This window comes from Tenebrio molitor, chromosome 5, assembly GCF_963966145.1.
Source record: "Tenebrio molitor chromosome 5, icTenMoli1.1, whole genome shotgun sequence".
Taxonomy (NCBI): Eukaryota; Metazoa; Arthropoda; class Insecta; order Coleoptera; family Tenebrionidae; genus Tenebrio; species Tenebrio molitor.
The window spans coordinates 10,545,463-10,567,209 of record NC_091050.1 but is presented as its reverse complement, the minus strand read 5'-3'; the positions used below and the strand labels follow the sequence as shown (position 1 = coordinate 10,567,209).

At 36.0% G+C, this 21,747-nt stretch overlaps 1 protein-coding gene and 1 long non-coding RNA gene across 4 annotated transcripts in view; one reads left to right on the top strand and one right to left on the bottom strand.

Annotated features, from left to right (window-relative positions):
• The window catches only part of LOC138131299 (trissin receptor-like), a 73,549-nt gene that overhangs the window by 1,631 nt on the left and 50,171 nt on the right, over positions 1-21,747 (bottom strand). For both annotated transcript variants that reach the window (XM_069048235.1, XM_069048234.1), the window contains exons 3-6: positions 18,023-18,167; positions 16,931-17,090; positions 8,844-9,038; positions 8,396-8,533 (exon numbers count right to left, since the gene is read on the bottom strand). In XM_069048235.1, the coding sequence (XP_068904336.1) occupies positions 8,396-8,533; positions 8,844-9,038; positions 16,931-17,090; positions 18,023-18,167 (638 nt within the window). The remainder of the gene's footprint in view (positions 1-8,395; positions 8,534-8,843; positions 9,039-16,930; positions 17,091-18,022; positions 18,168-21,747) is intronic.
• Positions 790-2,755, top strand: LOC138131304 (uncharacterized). 2 transcript variants are annotated; one of them, XR_011159755.1, is made up of 4 exons: positions 790-1,343; positions 1,660-1,987; positions 2,035-2,373; positions 2,430-2,755. It is a non-coding gene; the product is annotated as an uncharacterized lncRNA (long non-coding RNA). The 2 variants fall into 2 exon arrangements; XR_011159754.1 differs by having other exon boundaries at positions 796-1,987.

Here is a 21,747-nt window from a genome sequence, read left to right as displayed (position 1 = left end):
CGGAAGCCGAGCACGCTCATATTTTCAAAAAATTTAATTCAACTTGAGCGATTAAGTTTGACGTGAGATTTATTAAGGGCATTAACCTCACCTAGCTCCGACCAGAAACAAGAAGAACTTCCAAAGCTCGAAGCTACCGGAAATTGGTTTTCACTGAAGACGTCGACCCCGTCTGTCTTTGCAAGAACTGTGCGTGAAAATTCTGCTTAATTAAACCAGATTCATACAATCAGATCTACCCAATGCTGGCACTAATCTTGGTTTGACTGTGCTTTGAGCTTTTACGATTCAGCAGCGAACCCTTAGATCTGACCCGGAAAGGGTGAATTGAAACCATTTACACATTCCGCAGCATTGATTACTTGTCCAATAACAGTAATAAGATTACGTGTCCACCAAATATGGAGGTTCGGTGTTGGACACGTTCCTGCGATTGGAAGGATATCAGAACATTAAGCTGCACACGTGTAAAAGCCCACCGTGAAAAGTTTTTTATTGCAAGAAAGAATTGAACCGAGGTTGAAAGCAAGAGAGCAATTATCTTTTTTCGTTTGACGTGTGATGTAGCTATGGCAATCTCTAGAATGACTGTTTTGAACAAAGGTGAAAAAAGTTTCAATTTATTATTTGAGAGAAATATAAGATTTCAATAATATCTATCGTACATTCAGCAACATTTTTAACTAAAGTCTGTCTCAATTCTAAATTTCCACCAACACTGCATTCTACGTTGGAAATACAACCAGCAACACTTTGGTGAAAAATGCGTCAGATTGTATTTGTTCCGTTTTTACAACTCAAAATTTTAGAATAAAGCAAAAGAACGAAAACCTTTTTTAAAATGCAGCAAGTAAGTAGGTAGAAAATCAAATTCTAAAAGCAAAATAAATTTATGAACAAATTTTAATGTTTTCGAATCATATTTATAAAATAATTATATTGCCAACTTTGGTTATAAGAATCCCCAATTTAGAAATATTTTTATTTTGCCAACATAATTCAACAGGTAGTGGAAATTTAGAATTGAGACAAACTATAGATACGAAGCTCAAAAATTCAGGCAATTTAGGATGCGTTTTTTCATTGATAGTTAACTTGGTGGTTAGGTAACCATCATTTTGTAATTAACCTTATAGTTAACTATAATCATGTTTTTCATTGCTAAATTAACTTATGGTTGTGTAACCTTTACTTTGTCTATTATTTTCTGCGGTTGGTACACATACGATGACATTTCGCGCTTCCAACGTGGGAAACATAACCTCATAAACAAAAGCCCCGTGGCCGTGTCGTGACTGTCGTGTATAATAAATGTGTTAATAAGTGAGAAAGTGGTGTCCGTGGTGGGTAATCTTGCATTTTACGGTGGCAAATGTGCGCATGCGTAGAAATGTCTACTATATGGCGAAAATGTGTTGCTTCAAATCAAATTGTTGAATCCCAATTAATTTTAAACGCGGCAGTAATTTCTCAATAAAAATTGGGCCCTGTCTAATTTATATTTTGAAAGCAAATTAGCAAATTATACCGTTGACAACAGGGGGTCAGTATATGAAGTTTGCACATGCGCACATTTGCCACCGTAAAATGCAAGATTACCCACAGGGTGTCCTAAAAGGAGGGTCAGGGTGTAGAGATCAAGGGGCTTGTCAATTACAGTTACATAAATAAGGACAACGATAGTGCTTTGCAATGTCTTCTAACAAGAGATCATCAAATTTTGGGTCGGACGAGGTTCAGCTGTTGATAAGTCTAGTAAGATCTTATCAAGACATAATAGAATGTAAAAAAAGTGGCCATATTACTTGGAAAAAGAAAGAAGACACATGGCAAGAAATTGCGAATATTTATAACGCCAGAAGCGGAAGGGAATGCAGATCTGTTGCTGCTCTTAAGCAGAAATACAATAACTTGAAGAAGGGGGCAAAGGAAAGGGCCTCGGCAAGTAAACTAACAAATTCTGAAACAACAACCAGTAAAATTACAGGTAAAATATAACATTATTTATTCTACTGTTATGAATGAATCTTGCAGGAAATGACAATCAGTCTTCAGAAGACAATGGTATTAAATTACTAAATGTTATTTCCGAAAATTCAGACAATGGACAAGACATTAATTGGGAAACTGTTGCAAATGTGTACAATAATCCCCAATCTGATGAAGGAAATGAAAAAAACCCAAGCAATCTGGAGAGGCACTTCAAAGTTTTAAAAAGAGAAACAACAAAAAAACTTGCAAAAAACAAGAAGGAATATGGAATCACAGGGGGAGGAAAGGCTCAACTGGAAGATTTAACAGATTGTGACAAAGTGATCATTGACATGTTGGGGACTCAAATTCATGGATTACCCAGTATATTGGATTGTGATGGTAAAAGTGCATAGTTTAATTGTCATTCTTTAGTATACAGTATATTTGTTTTGTAGAAGAAGCTTTGTCAGATGGTGGCTCAAGGTCAGAGCAAGATGTGTCAACATTTGCACCATCCCAGTTACACAAAAATGTACATGAAGAACCTTCACCAAATTGGTCAACATATGTTCCAGCTCAGTTAAAAACGCCTAAAAATAAGCGTTTGTGCACTCCCAATGAAAATTTGTCAGCTAAACGAACAAGGTTTTCTAGTAAATTGATAAATGAGAAAATTGCATTTGTGCAGCTCCAGAAAGAAAAGTTTCTTGAAGAACATGCGTTAAAAATTGATATTCTTCATTTAAAGAAAAAAATATTATTAAAGCAATTATCTGAATAATGATGTGTATTTATTTTCCAAGTTAATACCTACATATATCTACAGCGTGTTATTGAAATGCGTTAGGAAAATTCAAACGGTGATAGAACTAACTCATCAAAACAAATTACTTTTCTATTTACCATTTTTTCGAAAACTCAAATTTATGCTCGAATTTATTTTCACCGTATTCCGGGTGTCATCGAGTCGTTTATGGATGAGATGGTGAAAGAACGGCTTCGTACGAAAAACGTTAACGCAAAAAAAGTAAATACGGCAAAAACCCAGGCGGATAAGTCTTGCAAAAACGTACTGACACAATTTAGTCACGTCCTTCACCTGCACACGGCCGTGTTTACAATTTATTAGAAAGTGAATTTCCCGTAATTATCGTTAAAAATGGTGCAGTACACTAATCCGGAGTTAACAGACTTGGTGCTCATCTACGGGGAAGCGTTATCAAATGCTGATGCAACCAGGCGTTTGTATGTAGGTACATGAAGAGATTTCCCGGTCGCCAAGTTCCCTGTCCACGTACCTTTGTGAATGCTGTCCAGCATTTAAGGGATTATGGTACTTTTAGTTCTGTCCTGTCGACGAAGAACCAAATGTTAGTTGCCGACGACTTGCATTACGAATTGACGTTTCCAGTTTTACAATTTGGAGAACGCTGCACGAACAAGGATTACATCCTTATCAATATCATCTTCAACGCGTCCAACACTTAAAATCAGAAGATCCACCACGTCGAATTGCATTTTGTCAATGGCTTCTTCAATAGGTCATAATTGACCAGTTTATCGCCAGCTCGTTCACCGGACTTAAGCCCTTGTGACTTTTTTTATGGGGCCATTTAAAACAGATTGTGTATGAGACTCCAGTTGACACCGAGGCAATTCGATAAAATTCTAACATGTTGATGAGAACTCAAGCTTCTGTGGCTCGAAGGGCACACAAGAGCGTGCATAAATTACGGAGGGCGTCATTTCGAATGATTAGTGCCCTTGATCAAGTGTGGTACGTAACTTCAATGTCACTCTCACTTACTACGAATAAAGAATTGGTTTTTGGTTGACTATCTAAGTTTTTATCTTCTTTCGCTTTTAATGCACGCGCGGAGATATTGGCGGGTACTAGAATTTACGATCAAACTAATTAAAATTTTATCTGGGTTTAAAAAGATTTTTCGAAAAAATGGTAAATAGAAAAGTAATTTGTTTTCATGAGTTCTATCACCGTTTAAATTTTCTTAACGCATTTCAATAACATACTGTATAAGTAAGTATAAAAGAATTTTTATTGAAACAATGCTTTACAATCTGGCAAAATAGTTATTAATTAAATTATTTCGTGTGATATGGTTAATACCATTTCGCCGTATATGTATAGGAAAAGGGATTGGAATGTTGTTATTTACTAGTTCTATTGCTCGAGCTTCTTGTCTTGTAACAGGGGGTAATATGTCTCTTTCATCCACAGCCATATTGTGTAATATTGCAGTAGCCACTATTACAGCTTGAATTGTTTCTACTTTCAATTTTAATCCTAAAGCTAATCCTGGAAAACGTTGCTTCCATACCCCATATGAACGTTCAACAACATTTCTTGTCCGAATCAAGGACTCATTGAATAAATTCTCTGCTTGATTATTGACATTTTGTAAAGGAGTAATCAAGTAAGGTTTAATTGGATAACCACTATCACCAACTAAAACTGCGCTGCCGTTATAACCGAATGTACCGGTTTCAAATGATCTGAATACTTTCGAATTTCTAAATATATGGGCATCATGACTGGCACCAGGCCACCTTGCTACAATATTTCGTATTTTCAGATCTGCATCAGCAATGGTTTGCACATTTATTGAAAAAAATTGCTTCCTGTTTCGATATGTTTCAGCATTTGGTCCACCTGGTGATTTTATTCTTACATGACTGCAATCTATAGCCCCTATGCATTTTGGGAATCTCCCAATATTAAAAAATTTTTCTTTGCAAATGCTGATTTCCTCTGCAGTATGTGGCATGTAAATATAATTGGGTCGAAGTGCGGCGATGGCCCAGGACACTCTCTTAATTGTTTTGCTGCAAGTGGACTTATGAACGCCTACAAAATCTCCAGCTGTCCTTAAGAAGCATCCTGTGGCATAGTACCTTAAAGTTAATAGTACTTGATTTTCGGCGCTTAGTGCATCATTCCTGTAAAAATGATGGTGATTATACAGAACTTTAGGTGCCTAATTACCTACTTACAAAAAAAAAAAGAAAAAAAACTGCTAATAGAAAAAAAATAAAAGTTCTTGGATACGTTATTTACCTATCCGTTTGATGTTCAACATCATGCTGTACTTCCTCAACAAGTCTTGTCACAGTTTGTGGAGATAGGCGAAAACGATCTACAAACTCATCGTGGTCCCACATTTCAAAGTGATTTATCCTTTCGCGCACTAGTTTTGGTCTTCTTATTACAAATTCTTCATCACTACTGTACGCGTTTACATCATAATCATCCATTTCTGGTATTTATTAGTGATTAATGTAAAACTAATAATGTTGACGTTTGTCTTAAATTATTAACCATAACTTTAACAAGCACCTATTCCTTTGGTTACAAAAACTTAGAAGTTAACTACAAAGTTGTTGTTAACTATGTATCGAGAAACACTTACAATTTTCTAACCTAAGGTTAACATGTAACCATTAGTTAACTATCGATGAAAAAACGCACCCTTAGTCTTGTTTATTTGCTCTAAAAGTTTATAGCCAGATTTAGACGTTTCTTCTATAGATAGTTCATTTTTCTTCAAACGTCAGTAAAATATGACATTATACTGCTGCTAAAGTGTCACTTCATTGCCATGACATCTGACGAGCTGACGAGCCACAGATAAAGTAATTATCTCCGCTGACGAGCGGCAGATAAAGTAAACTAGCTAAATCATTTGAAATTCCTAACTCAAATTTTAACAAATTCATTTCTGAATCTGACATATTGAAAGTGGTTAAATAAGATTTAATCAAAAAACTTGTACAGTCACGGCCACGGAATTTCGTCAGTTGTTGTCATTCAACTGACATTAGCTGTAAAACAGGTTTTATATATTTCTAACCTCACATTGGAATTTTTGACATAGATGTCAATTTGTCAATAATTTTTATTGTGCGTGACAGAATTTCTGTCACAAAAATTTTGACTGTCAGTCATAATGACAATGAAGCTTAGGTTACACAATTTTTTTCGAATTGACAGTAAAATAACTGACGAATTCCGTGGCCGTAACTGTACTATCAACTAGAAAAAAAAACTGGCACATGGTGTTACTTTAGACACTTCCAAAACTCAATAAAAAATGTGAGTTTTGGAAGTGTCTATAGTAACATACTGTACCAGTTTTTTTGCTAGACGATAGTACATAATTACATCTGAAAAACTAAACCACTCGTTTTCAACTCGTGGTTTACCTGTCTTTTCGCGTGACGTATATGCCTTCTAACGCACTAGTACCATAATGAACTATTATTTATTAATTAATTTTTTTTTTTGTAAATTCCCAAAAGAATTACATTCTATCTTTAAGGAAATGAAATAGATAAACGATTAGACGGTAATTTTTGAATAATTCACAATTTTAAAACCCCCACAAGACCTTTAGATTGTATCTTGCAGTAGTGCTGGAGCAGTAATAGTTTTATCGTTGGTCCAAATGCACGCTTAATCGTTTTACACAAACTTGAAGCACCAGAAGCTTATCTCGTGGTCGGAATAACTTTATTGTTGTGCGGAAAGTTGCCAAATTTCCTTGCAAATTTTTACGAGAAGGATTATCTAGTGGAAGAGATTATGCATGAAATTATTTTCTCAGAGAGGTGTGAAAAATAACAAAGAAACAAAATCAGATCGTATGGAAATTTTAAACAGTTTCGTTTATTTTGTTATCTTAATCCCCGATGGATAAAAATGTATTAACGAGGTAAGTGACCCTTTGAACCGGATTTAACAAAGTTTACACATCAAAAGCTATAGTCTTACCGAAAATACTCAACAAACCGATTAAGCTTTATCTTCCTATATATAGAATAGATTCATCTTCCCATTAAGCTCCAAGCACTCAAGCAGTGTCGAAATACAAGCTTTCTTTGTGTTGTTGAACTTGATTTGCTTGCTCGATCTAGTACACACGATCTAAATTTAGACTTACTTATTAGCTATTAATCGTGATAGAATGGATATAATCGGATTTCCAGTTCTTTGCCACCGGTTTATTAATAATTATTTATTAATAAAGGTATACAGAGCTAATAGTGTAAACTTTCCTTTCAGACGGGTTATTATCCCCTGTACATTCATTATTATTATCCCTCTATTTACCTCATCGATTAATTTCGGTTTTCGATATTACGATAACACAGTTCCGGATTATTTCTCTTTTTATAACCAGCTTATACCAACAACACGCTCTAAAAATAGTTTAACGAATAGTAGCAAAAGCTGTGATTCGCTGTTTGTAACAGAATTTAATTTAGAACATTTTACTTAGCATCAAAAACCTAGTCAAACAACACATAATTGTTGACAAAATAATGACGAAGCTCACCTCTGACCTCACTGGTAAAAAGTCAGAATTTCTTTTGTTCAACGTAACATATTCTGCATTTATTATGTAGTAAATCTTTTATTATAAAACATTTCTTTTGCCGTGGCTTATTTTGATAAAGTAAAAAGCATTTCATTGTCTAAAATTCACAAGAGAATGTTGCATTAGACCTGAACCCGCGAATAAATTGTAAATGAAGGGGTTTGAATCACATTCTCGTATTACTTGGGAGAACCGGTGTCACAGGTCACAAATGTGATCCCCAAAAAGGTATCGAGTATGCCCCAAGCAGTTTTTAATTTTCTTTTTACAATTGCTTCACCATTCCGTTTAGAACTTAGCAAACGAGGTTGATATTGCTGTGTAGGTTATTATCTAAAGTGTCAGTTTAGTAAATCGAGATCATTATTTTTCCGCTTTATTGCCATAGTTTAACGGCGAAACTTGTGCAGTTATCGTGTCCAGTTTCTCACATGTGGTCCAAACTCGAAGCTCTGTCGGGAAAGTAATAAGCAACAATCGAAAATCGTTAAGCTCGAGCTTTCGCTCTTAAATAATGCAGCCTCACTGATTCTGACAGACATTGGGGTTCAATCGACAGTAATAGGCAGACACGTGTATGACACAATGGATCCTAATTTTATTGTACGCTTCGTAAACAAGAGCACAAATCTCGGACACAAATGAAGTTTGGAGAGAAATTGCTTCAGATCTTTTAAAGCGAAAGCTCCGTAATCGAAGAAGTAATTTGCCCTCGGAAAGCTGCACTAATGGAAAAATTGCGAAAATGCGGCCACTTTTTACCAAGAACGACGCTTTTAATTAGACCTAATTGTGCATAACTCTTTGTCCAATTAACGTTGCGTTTAAACTTTTCATAATCCGAGCCTGATTCGCATTCAAGGATAATCGCGTCACGTGCCAAATTATGGAAATTGTTTTTTAATTGGTTTTTATTTACACGGTCCCGGACGTGCGTATAAATCCTGCGTCTTTCGCGTCGCATAAAGCGGAAGTCTCGGGACATGGAAGAATCGCTCGGACAAGAAAAGATTGTCCTGTGTTACCTTTTTATCGATTCGGTAGCGACTGGATTGCCTTTGACACAATCCTTGGTACTGATTGGGGTTTGTGGAGGCATTCAGTTGTTTTTTCAGTTGTTGAGAGCTGTTCCACAGGCAAATCGCGATCCTCGAGTAGAGCAACTGGAAAGACAAAAATCCAATTAAAGCAATCCCGGATATTGGTTTTATGGCAGGGCCGCAGACTGCGATTTATAAAACCAGATCGGGACTAATGAAGAGAGTGAAGCACGTTTTACCACAGTTCCTCCAGCAGGAACAGATCAGTTCTCGAACAAATGTCAGAGCGCGACTGTTAATGGAATCAACAATAGAAGCTCAATTTAGATCAGTCTTGTCTCAAGACGCACAAATTACTACACTGGAGCTTGAAGGAGAGATAATAGATTTCATTTGATTTTTTACAATAACAAAAGGATACAGCAGTACTCACCGACATGATTATTAAGGGGATGTTGTAGAAGAGGACGAAGTGGGTGATGTCGAAGAGCTCCGAGTTGTATTTTCTCCTGTCGAAGGCACAAATCGTCTCGGTGCTGTTCTTCCTCGGCACTGTGATCGCCTTGCCCAAGTAAAACTTCGGCGAGTTGTAAAGGATGCAAGTTACCCAAACTCCGAAAATTATTAGCTGTAACAAAACGTCCCGTCCAGAATACTCATTCGTTTTGCAGGAACACGGTTCGTAATGGGTTAGTTTGCATGAAAAAACCATTTCGACGGAAATGAATGCAAACTTTGGTTAAAATGAATGGCGAAGTGTCGCGTACTCCCAATTTTCAGCTTTAAACAGATGTTTACGTTGCGAAACGAGAAGTGGAGCCAACAGCGTAATAATAAACTAAACTAGAGCTTTGTTTACGGTGAAAATAACAATAGTACTCGTTCGATTTGTTGCGCGGGGGCGGTGTATTAAATTGTAAAGTATCTAAATATCGCGCGTTCAAGCGCAGATTAAATGGAGCATGTTGACAGCTAACCTAAAATTTAGAGCCAAAAATATCTTGCTTTTTTCTTTCTTTGCAATGTTTTAACATTAAAAATAGAATAACGTAACGATTCCTATTCTCGAAGCAAATATCTAAGGGCACCCTTTGCTGAAAACAAACATGTTTAATTATGTCCCGATTAAACATAAACAAATGTCATTCGTGTCAAACGGCGGGAAATTCAAACTTTACACTGTTCTAAACGGTTTAGTTTTTACAGCGCTTACTCAGCCCAGGATTTCATTTGAACGCGCATACCGTTCACGTTGTTTTGGGAGGCCATGATTTATTTTTTTTAACGTTGGACATACTGTACGATTTCCGTCACTAAACTGCCTGACATGCGGAATTTCCCCCGTCGTCTGAGTATTCTTCTATTGCAAACTAGTAAAACTGACAACAATGCACTAGACATTGACGCTATTTATAACCTCAAACTTAGAAAAACATAACCTAATTCAACAGACAGCTTTATTACCAAATTAAATGCACAATTTCCATGATGCCATTGAAATTGGTCGCTGCATTTCAAAGTGGGCCTTTTGCACGAACTGTTTATTTGAATAATGGATGCCACAACGGAATGTGAGGTAATTCATTAATATACCATCTCGACCGATTTACGACGTACAGGAATACATTCCCGGCGACTGTTTTCTCTCGTGTAAACGGAAATCTCACTTTGTGGAAGTGCTGAATTTAAGTTTATTGGTGCACCATCAAAAATAAGCGTCGCCAGTTTTTCACTCCGACATTCATTGATTTCGGCAAAAAAATAAACCGACAATGTTGTTTTAACTCTCAGCAGGAAAAGCTCAAACGTCTTGACGGTGTTAGCGCAAAGTTAAACTTTTTCCCATGCTTGACAAGGCGAAATTTATTCGGCGGTGATTTTTCGTGAGACGCTGAAACTTTGTTCGTTTAATTAAATCTCTGTTTTCAGGTGAGTTGTTGAGAAATGAAACGGATTTATTTGATTCCAGTCAACAAGAAGTGGAAATTAAGAGGATGATTGGTTATTTGACGCTGTGGGTTTATATCGATTTTTCTTCACGTACCTAATTGATGAAACTTGAGTTTACAAGGCTAGTTTACTTCTGGTTAGTTAAGTGACACTGAGATCTTGCAGCTACTGCACAAGTGAGAAATTGAGTGTAAGAATTGGAAAAACGAGCTCGTACAATACGAGAAGGTGAAATATGTTGTCAAACATGAGAAATTTTCTAAAAAACATGACATATTAACAATTAATAATTTGTTAAAAGCTTGAATTATGTCTTCCGTGATTGGTAAATTTTTGACGTAAATTATTATAGGTGTTGGATTTTCTCATGGGCTATGAGAATGCGTAAACGACGAATATTGGTGGCGCTACAAACGAACCGGAAAACATTGTCATTCATTACGTTAGTGTCGTCTCTCTCTCCTCTATTTGCATGTAAAGTAGTCGACGTTTTCAGTTTTCATTTACAGATTTTTCACTGGTTTTTCGCTCCGCCTTCGCGCAGATATTTCCAAGGTCACAGCGCATGAGATAATCCAATATCTCTAAATCTAACTTAACCCCTTCCACGCAACAATTACACCTTCCTAATTTCCAACTTATATCACAATTAGTACACATTTTTTTCTAGAGAAACATGTTTGAACATTAATCTTTGAGCAATATTCTATGAAATTTTTGAATAATAGAACAAAATTAACAATGTTCTATAAAAATATTATTACCCTGTCTGTTACTCTGAATAAACTGCAACGCAACAAAAATAGAATACATTTATAAATTAATAAAACAATTAAATAAGAGGGAAAAATCAAACAAAATTAATGAATGATGAATGTTTAAACCGTAAAAGTATTCAAACAAATATAATTATAATCTGACTGTGTTGGAATTTTATAAAAACACAAAAAATATTATTAATTAGTAGATATTGGCTATAACATTATTTATTCCAGTAAGAATTAAATATCGTCATGACCTGGAAACGGCAATTCACAAGCGTTACTTCTCTTGTAATAAAATTTTGTTAATGAGTCATAATTTATGCTCTTCTAGTTTCAGTAAGATCTTGAGCTCATGAAGCACAACGAAACTCAAAGGATAAGACGGCCCTATTAGTGTGGCGTTAGACTAACTCTTTGACTTCCAGATTTACATATTTTATGTCCGTCTAAGACATCACACATTAATTAACCAACGTGTTAAGCAATTTGTCGCAAGCGAGATGTGTCAATAATGAGCGCACTACACGCTGTTCTCTTAAGCAATGTAGTAATCACGTGTACTCTCGTTGCGAGTCATCTAGAAATCAGACTTCAGTGGCGTAACATTCTGTATTAATAAAAATTTAGGGTTAACGATTTTGACGCTCGTTAAATGATTTTGAAATCACTTTTTTTCACTAATTGTGTAACTTTACTCTCGTGGTTTCTCAACTAGGTATAATTCTACTATAACTGAATCAGGGAAACAAATAATCTACTGAAATACTCGTAAAGATGAGGAACCTTGTTTGCACGGAGAAAATCACGTGATCTTATTACCATAGAGCTTAAGTGAACGAACTGTAGAAACAATTCAACCAAGTCTGTCTAGTTAAAAGCGTCTTGATGCATTATTGTTGCAATTAGTTTAATAGTAGATTATAAAGTCTTGCGTGGTTAAGGCGAAAATACGACCATCTGCTGTTTGCAGCTTAATTGCATATTTAGCAGTTGAGAATGATCTCCGGAGAAGTAATTCGGGCCTTTTAGCTTAGATTTCAAATTCTAACCAAATTTAGTTCCGTCTCTACGACTCGCTTAATATCGCTCGGAGAAATCATGCAATGCCTTCTGAGTTTGTAATTAAAATCTTGCCTGTACAAGTTTCAAGAGTGAATGTTTGCTATTTGTAATTAAACTTGTGTGGAAAATTCGAACGATTCCAGTAGCTGTTGTAGTCAATTGATCTGATAAAAGAAAATTCTTTCTTCCATGAAATGACTCTTGATACAATTTGGCGCTCCTGGATGTGAGCTGAAAAAGTTAAAGCTGATACTGTTTCGGCTGCGAGATATTTAATATCTTGCTGAAACGGAACGCGAGTATTACTTGTCCCAATACAAGTCAAAGATACTCGTATTATTGTTCTTCGTGTACAGTTGCCATTCGTTTTATTTTGTGTATTTGTGCTGATTTACTAAGCAGTAACGCAGAAAGTAATGAGTAGGATGGTTTTTATTTATTAGAGTCTTAATTCCGGAATGACAAAATTTGTTATTTAGAGCGTTATTAAAAATGTAAATTTCGTCACGGAAAGGTTTCGATAAGAAAAAGAGAATTCAACATCGATTACGAAAGGAACGAGTGGTTGGTCGCAGGATTCCTCGAATAGCTCCCCTATTGATTCGAGCATTGTCAAACAGGACATGCTGTTGTCTCAGCATTTATTTAAAGACCGGAGTATTACACGACATTTTTTAGGTACAAATAGAGAAAGAATTCGATGCAAATTTTTATAATGTGAATGTCTGTAGATAGAATGGCTACGTTCGCAATGAGCAGTTTGAGGTTATAACTGGCTAATTATTCAATGAAAGCCGTGATCACACAATGTAATGTCATCAGCCGAAGAGGATCCTTCGACCTGGAACAATCCAAGTCTATTGTAAATATCTTCCGCTCCGATTGACTTCCATGTATAAGCACTATTATGTAAATAACGGATGTATACGTAATACAAATACGATATATCAACAAACATTGTCGAAACTGATCCCAAACAAGCATACAGCTTCTGTTTCCGGATAAAATATTTGGGCTGGATTTAAAGGGGTTCAAGATTTAGAGGATTCAGAAAGATTTTCTTATTTGTAGTTTGAAATGGAAATTGGTAGAAACAAAGTAGGAAAACAATTTTTAAAATTGAAAAGGACGAAGTTATTATTGTAATGAAACAAAGAATGAATGAGAACAAAAAATATTAAAAATAAGAATTCGGAAGAAATAAAAAAGCGTGGTTGGGGCAAAAGAAGAAAAATTAAAGTTGTGGTAAAAATACATACATATAACAGTTTAAAACTTGGAATTTTTGTGAGGAATGAAAAGTAAAGTAAAAACACAACAGATAAAATATGAAGCACAAGACACTGTCACGAAAACTGAGAAAGAAAATATATTGAATGTAAAGAGTTTCAAGAAAACTCATGGTTGGAAGAAAGAAAAAAATGAACTTTAAGGAGTGGGTGGTTGTCAACAAAAAGGACTTTCCAACAAAGAAAACAATTCGGTGAATTTTTAAGATTAAGAATATTGGAAAAGAAAAAATAAACAATAGTAATAATCATTAATCAATCATAATTATAATAAATTATGAATGTATGAAGAAGTTGTAGCCTAATGATTTTATCATAAAAAATCTCGTGCAAAGCATTCAAGAATTCTTCTGAAGTGGATAAAGCAAGTGGCGCTCGTGTAGACAGCTTAACCACAAGAACCCACATCATCACGAGATTTCGGTGTTTCCGACATTGATTTGTTCCTGACCATCAAAACCAGTAGGTACTTTAAAGCACAATAAATCGCTCATTCATCGAGTAGAATGTCTTAAACCCAATTTAAAATTAAGCAAATATTACAATTTGTTAACATTGTTTTGGGGTGTGTGCAAGTAAGTACTCTAGTATGTACTTAGCAAACACAATTTAGCTAATGAACACTTGCCAGGGACGCAGGGCCCTGTATTTCATTGTGTTTACATGTTCTGGATGCTCTAACATTGACATTGAACACTGTATGGTCACCCTGCATGAAAGGAGGAGAGTCGCATTGTTTCACTTAATTATATTCGTCAATACTTTGTAGTAATGTCCGTAATATACAAAGTAAAGTAATTTAAAAAAATAAACACAAAATGGAAACAATTTTTCTCGATTCCAGCGATTATGATAGATCTTTTATTCTTGATTTCATTATTTGATCTAAACTGTTAAACCAAAAATCATCCTAACTGATAATTACAGAGTGTCCTCCCCACTAAAATAGAGGAAAAACTGTTTCTTTCATGTTTTTCCTCTGATTCAATAAAAATTTCGTTAGATTAAATGTATTGTATTCTGCTCCAGCATTCCTCTGTCCCTCTTGGGTTAGAATCCGGCGACTACTATATCTCAAAGAAATTTTACCATCAACGGCACCAAAACGTCACTTATGAACCATATTAATTAACTTCGTAGTAGTTGTTGCTAAATTTTCTATTAGTTATACAGCGTGTCCCAAAACTCCCTCCCCAGAGAAAAAAGGGAGTATTAGGGTAAATGTGATAATCTGAATTTTAAAGAAAAAAAGTCCTATCTCAAGCGATAATCGAGAAAAGACATCCTAAACTTGACCAATCAGAGTTGAGCACCATCAAAATAGGATTTTCCATTGGCGGAATTTTTTGCTGATTGTTGCGATATCAATAATTATTTTTTCTCTCTAGCAACTTGTCCGATTTTTGAGTAATACCTGAGGGCGAGCTTATGGGATTGGTGAAATGGAAAACTTTATAACTCAGTTATGTGAGCTACAGGAAAATGTATTTTAGTCATCTTGGAATCTCTTTTGCTGCTGGCACATGCCTGTTTTTGTGGAGAGACAGTTCTGGGGCAGGCTGCGTATGTACAGTCGCGGACAAAAAAAGTAGGACAAGTCTTATTAAGAAATTTAGCCAGAATTGAGTTGAGTAAATACATATTTTCTTAGTAACCATAGAAAGGGCAAGCAAATTTACATTAGAAAAACATTGTCCTACTTTTTTTTGTCCGCGACTGTATGTTAGCTTCCCAGGCTTGCTTCGCACAATCTGTTACTAAAGATTTAGTTCTTGGAGTGATCCATTTAATGGCATTCGTTTTTACTGGAAGTAATTGTATACTACTGCGAAGCACTATCTTCATTGGATCAGTGAAGTTACGCAACGTTGGATGTGATCAGTGTTTGAATGGGTGGCCATCGGGGACTACACGTTTTATTCTAACACTTGATTTTAGTATTGTCGGAAATCTGAAACTCTCACATAGATGTCGTGTAAAAAGTGGGCGTGTAGCAAAATAAACGTTAAATAAAAAAAAGTGCCCTCAAAGGGATTATTATTACTTGATAGAAATATCCGTAGTGATAAATAAATCCAGCTTCGATGCCGTGCCCCTTTCCAGAATTATGTAAATCAAGTTTTTGATCTTTGCTTTGCCAGATCTTATGCGATTTAAATATACAGGGTGCATCCGAATTCGACCGACAAACTTTCAGGGCAGATTCTACGATCAAAAATAAGCATAAAACTCTTAATACATATGGGGTCAAAAACGCTTAGTCTGCGAGATAATCAACAAAAACGTAAAAACAATTACGATCTGAATTCCTTGGATTTTATGGGGTTATCTGTGCATTGAACAGGGGGGGGGCAAAATTTTGACAATTTTTGTAAATTGTACATAGCTCCTTCTTATTTTTGTAAGTTTCATCAAAAAATTCCACCCGATCCCTTTTGTTGCTGGTAGAACTTTTTAGTCGATTATCTAGCAAACTAAGCATTTTTGACCCCACATGTATTAAGAGTTTTATGCTTATTTTTGATCATAGAATCTGCCCTGAACGTTTGTCGGTCAAATTTGAATACACCCTGTACATATAAATGAGAATAAATGAAGTTGAAGAGCATAAGTAAGTGGCTTAGAGGCCGATTTCAAGTTGACTTGCGACGGTCGCATTTATTGTCATGGTAACGGCGCAAAATTCCAGCTTTGAGAAAGATGACGCATATTGGTAATTAATGTGTAGGACAAAGATAGCTACACATTTGCGCTGCACCACCTACATATTTGCCACCATAACTTGAAATCGGGTCCTTAGAGAGTAGAAAAAAAGAGAAATGCTCTTGCATAACTGTATTTTCACAAACAAAATTTTTCTTTTTGATATTTAGCATATTCATGGCCCTAGATCTGAACTAATCTAAGAAGTATAAAGTAATATAGATTTATGGAGATTACAAAGGTTTGAATTATAGAGATAGGCAATTTTGCCCTTTTTTTGTGGATATAAGTACTTTTGCAACCGCACATTTATAAATGAAAAAAGATATGGATGCTTATTGCTTTTTGTGTTTTAGAATAAATGAAAACGAATGTGCGAACAATACACAATAAGTCTGAAAGCCGTAAAATTTGTGTTTCCATTGTTTCTTTATTAAGCAAACCGGATAAAATACAGGAAGGTTGTATGTTTACAGTAATGAAAATCTTTTACACGTTAACGAATTCCAATAATTAAAATCTCTTTCCCCGCAATCGAGTCATTTCGTGGCAGCATAAACTGCACCAACACATAAAACTACCGTGTTTGTGTAATCTTGTATTTTCATTTTGTTTTCGTTTACATAAAATTACTGGGTTAATGCGGCCGATGCACATCATCTATTTTACGCACTGGCAAATTTAGATGGAGTTTTTCTCGTAGTTAACCCGTTGTGAGCGCCTTCGCACACAACCCGTACAAATTATCTCACCCTCAGCCTCCTGGGGGTCAGAATCTGCTTGCAGGTGATGGGGTAGATAATGGCGAAGTACCTCTCGATGCATATGATGACCAGAATGAAGATGCTCGCCGTGTTGCTCAGCGACTGAATGAACAAGTACATTTTGCAGAGGAATTCGCCCAGCATCCAGCTGGAAAAAATAACGTGACGAAAATAAATCAGAAAGGCGACACCGAATAATAAACGGCGATAAGTGTCACTCGTTAAAGAGGCGGCGCTACACAATCAAAATTTCACCGGGATAATAAGCCCCCCTTCAAAATGGGCCTCGAGAACTCGAGGTGCGAAGTAATTTGTTGATTTGTGATCCCACTCGCTGACGGATCAAAGCGATGTATAAATTTAATGGGATGTTTTAATGCGGCGTTCTCTTCGAGACTCCTTCGAGGAAGCGGAAACGGAAAAATTCATGTTTATGTGACGACGAAAATAATTTTTTTAATAAAACGCCGAGGATTTATAAAATATGATTTACAAAAGACGCCTTCCTCGGTTAATGCTCAAGTCTGTGCCTAATTGGTGCTAAACACTCATCCTTTGATCCTGCAAGGAGCACGCGGATAAAATAAAACGAAACTGCCTGGACGGTATCAGTTTACAAGAGCTAACACCTCAATCTGGGCTGAAATTTTAAATTCGATTATTACGGTCTGCTTTCATTTGATGAGCGAGTCCTGGGAGTCCTTACAACTATCTCAGCGTGATTTACGTTGATAATAAAAAGACACTAACGTGGAGTTATTAACCGAAAGGGTCCTTTAATGTCTGCTCTTCCATTGTTTGCTCGCCAGACAGCCTAATGGGGTATGGGGCCGTGTCAAAAAACTAAAACAACATTTGTACCGATTCTTGTTACAGCTCAAATAAATTTGTCAATGCCGAAGGCACTAGATTCCCGTTCCTGCCCATATTTTGTTGACCCTAATGTCCTTCGATGGTCCCCACTGACGCTTTTTCGCAGCGATTGCGAAAACATTTACAAATCCTTGCCGAGTTCAGCGAAATAAATTTCACTTTTTACGGTCGTCAGGTGAATACATTTCGCAATTGATCGCCCCTTACCTGTCTACTATGTATATCAGCAGATTTTGGTAGACGCAAAAGATTGCGACGCAGAAGTCTGCCACTGCTAAATTGGCCAGAAAGAAGTTGGTGATGGATCGCAGTCGTCGACTCAACGTCACCACCAAAATAACCAGCAGATTTCCTGCAAAAGAATTAACTCAATTAAATTTAAACGAGATGCTGAATGATCGTAACATCTATTGATAAATAAACGAAGATTGTTTGATGTTTTTCTAGATTTCGTGCGCTTGGACTTGGAAAAATGATCAAAGTTCTAAGACGATGACAGCTCTGTTATCCTAATTAGAGTGTAATGCTTCAAACATTGCTCCTTGTGTAACAGGTGGTGACAGGATAATGGATGATTATATTACGATACATCGGGAACTTAACTGATTAAAATGATCAAACACAATGCTCTAACCTCGGGGGTTGTTTATTTTTCATTATTATTTTCTTGCACAAGTTATTATCGACCTTAGAAGTTTGTTTTAGAAGATATTAAGTCTATCAACCTCTCCGACAAGATCCTGTTTATAATGAGATGTTAAATTTCCACAAACTGTTTTGCTACACTTTATGCAGAAATCGTTGTAGCCAACTAAGTTAAGAGGAGAACAGTAACATAAGCCGGTTCATAGCAAGATATAAAATAAATCCTTCAGAGAAACTGTTCGAAAGAGAGTTTTTAAAATCGAGAAAACGGTACTTGTCGGTTGTTCTCTACATGTATTTAATGGACGTTACTGAATTAGAAAGATTAAAATATAAGTATGTACGCAATTCTCGTTGTTTTCTTTAGAAAAATGTTTCGTGACTTGGAAGTATTTTTCAACTTTTAATTTTGCTTCAGCTTTCACCGCGATCATATCATGTCAAGAGTTAAAAAGATATCAATGTACGGGCAGTTATTAAGTAAGGGGTGTCGAAGTTGGCGTTGAAAAGTCGATTGTGAGCGCACCACCGAATTACATATCTGATCAGCTAGTTAAATCTAACCTCACTTTTTGGGTGTTTTTAATCTGCAGTTTGAAAAATCTGTGTTTCTAAGACGAGTGCTGCTTATATAGGGTTATTATAAATGATTGTCCCATCGCAGTTGGCCTTGGTGGCGTAGTTGAATGTGCCGCAAGCCTCATAACATGAGTCAGACTAGTATAGGTGGCGATACTGGCGGTAGTTTTTACCACCGGAAATCTGTCTACTAGTCTGTCATATGTTGCGAGGCTGCGGCACATCCAAAATTTGTGTAGTGTTCAACGCCAACTGCGATGGGACAGTCATTTATAATAAATAACACTGTATATAGCTATATTGTCATATAATAAAAATATCTATACAAAAGACAAAACATAAGGAAGTTTAATTTTTATTTAAATTTGGATAATTGATATTTTCTTTCGGAGAATTCTTCAGCACACTTCTTTTATTCCTTCAATAAAATCCATAATGCTCAATTTTAAATCTACGAGTACTTTGCCGGAACTGATGGAAATCTGAATTTTATTTATGTCCTGCCATCTTTTCTCCATTTTCAATTATTTTTTTTATTACGGAATTATTTTTAGAGGGAGCAATAAAATTCCAATTACAAATATTGAACCAAACTGCCACCTCAAACAATTCTTTTCAGCGAAGAATGAGTGATTTGCCGCCACGCTCGTTTTTCATCTGAAGCCCGGTTTACGCTGTACTGTTGACCACTAACAAGATTTATACCTTTAATATGTCTTACTTTTACTGCTTTAAACATCTGTTCGCAACACTGTTTTGACTTCTTCGAATGAAGGAATGTGGAATTCCACAACATGTGACGCAATAAGACATCTGCAATTAGCCGCAGCAGCCAACCGGAAAATCGATGCAGTTCAATATTTAAACCCATTAATTATTTGAACGCATTAAAGAGCAAACGAACGGCTGTTAAATTGAAGTGAAGTTTATTTGGTATTTTGCTCGACGAGAATCTTGTCTAGAGCTTTTTACGGGCCATCAAGCTCATGTTTTATGAGTTTTAGAACTTGTGCAATAGTTTTCAACACCGTCGTCGCTCGCAGCTGCACGCTTTTTTCTTCTTTCTGTTGTTTATCCGGCAGGAACGTGAGGATTTTTCGCAACACGATATGGAAGTGAGACGCCGTTTCCGCCTGTCGCGGAATAAATCCGGGTCGAAGTTGCGAATTGATATTTTTATAGATCCAAGTCTATAATCTCCTTTTGCCAGAAATATGTGTTTGTGCCGGCAAAGTTTTATTTGTGCACAATTTCAACAATAAAGGAACGGGGTCTGTTCGCTAAATAAATATTAGTCTGGTTTTCGTCCGGATTGCGAACTTTATTCCGGGTCGGGGCAGAATGGATCTCGTCTCATCTGTGAATTTTAACGTTACGTAAAAGTAACGAAATATTCCGTGTTTGCGCATTAGCTAATTCCACACAACGATTCAACAAACGTAAGCTGATAACTCTAATATATATGTTGTCTGACTTGTCCATTTATTATTTTTTGACAGTTATTATTAATATACTAATCTTCTAATAATAGAACTCCGAAGCAATTTTCGCTCGAAGCGAATTTATCATCGTTTTGCCAAATTACATAAGGCACGGATACACTTCTAATACTTTCGAAAATATTCTTGTGTCATTTAGAACGTAATCTCATGGCGATCATTAATAGTTATTTGCGTATCAAGGCCAAAAAGTGCCGAGGCGCAGCCGAGGCTTGAAAACAGGCGTAGACAAAAGGCACTTTTTGACAGAGGTGCACATTAAACTTTTTTGCGACCGCACAAACTACAAAGCAAAAGACGTCATTGGAAAAATTACAAATTTATTTTGTATCCCCCTTTTTCAAACAGATACATTTATTAACATATACATATTAACGATTTTTTTATAGTATTTTTTATCAGCTTGCCAACAAAACTAGAAATTTACTTATCGGTTTTATCGGTCTCGTTGTTAACTTACCAGACCAACAGATGGCCCCACGGTCAGCGTCCGAAAAAGTGCGTCCGAAAAATAGTAACTTTTCGTCCGCTTGTGAGTACGTAAAATTACCGTTTTCATTAAGGACGCCTAAAAATACTTTTCAATTTGTGGTGATATATTGTGACAGTTTTAGTGTGCCGATTTCCGATTCAAATGTATTCGTGTCGTTCAATCTCATTGCAGCAATGGCATCTTTAAATTCATTGTCTACTTTGTTTGCAGAAGTGCCAGGGCCATGTGTCCAATGTATATTTGAATATAAATTTATTGTTCTGCAGTCTTCGTACATTATTAGTTTCACAATGGAATCAACCCTCAATGTTAATATCCAGTGCGGAGGTGTGCAGAATTAATGTCTTCCATTTATTATTTATTGGGAAAAAGAGAGTAGGCGGCAGTCAGTTGATTCCTAATTGATTTTTGGGTCAAATGATGTTTTGCATTCATAAACATGAGATCTATTTAAAGAATGTTCGCTAAGGTGAATCCGATGACGACTGTCTGTTTCTGGCTTTTATTGGATTCTAATCATTATCTACCTACATATATTATAATGGGAATATGATAGCAGTTAGTAGCTTTAATCGTCAGACATGACGTAATTGTTTATTGATTCGTCATTATTGTAAAAATAGATTTGTGACGTCGGATCTTAATGACCACTATTTACCGATGAATTTTTAATTTTGTACTTAACGTCCAGCTCAGTTTTACACCTACTCATGTAT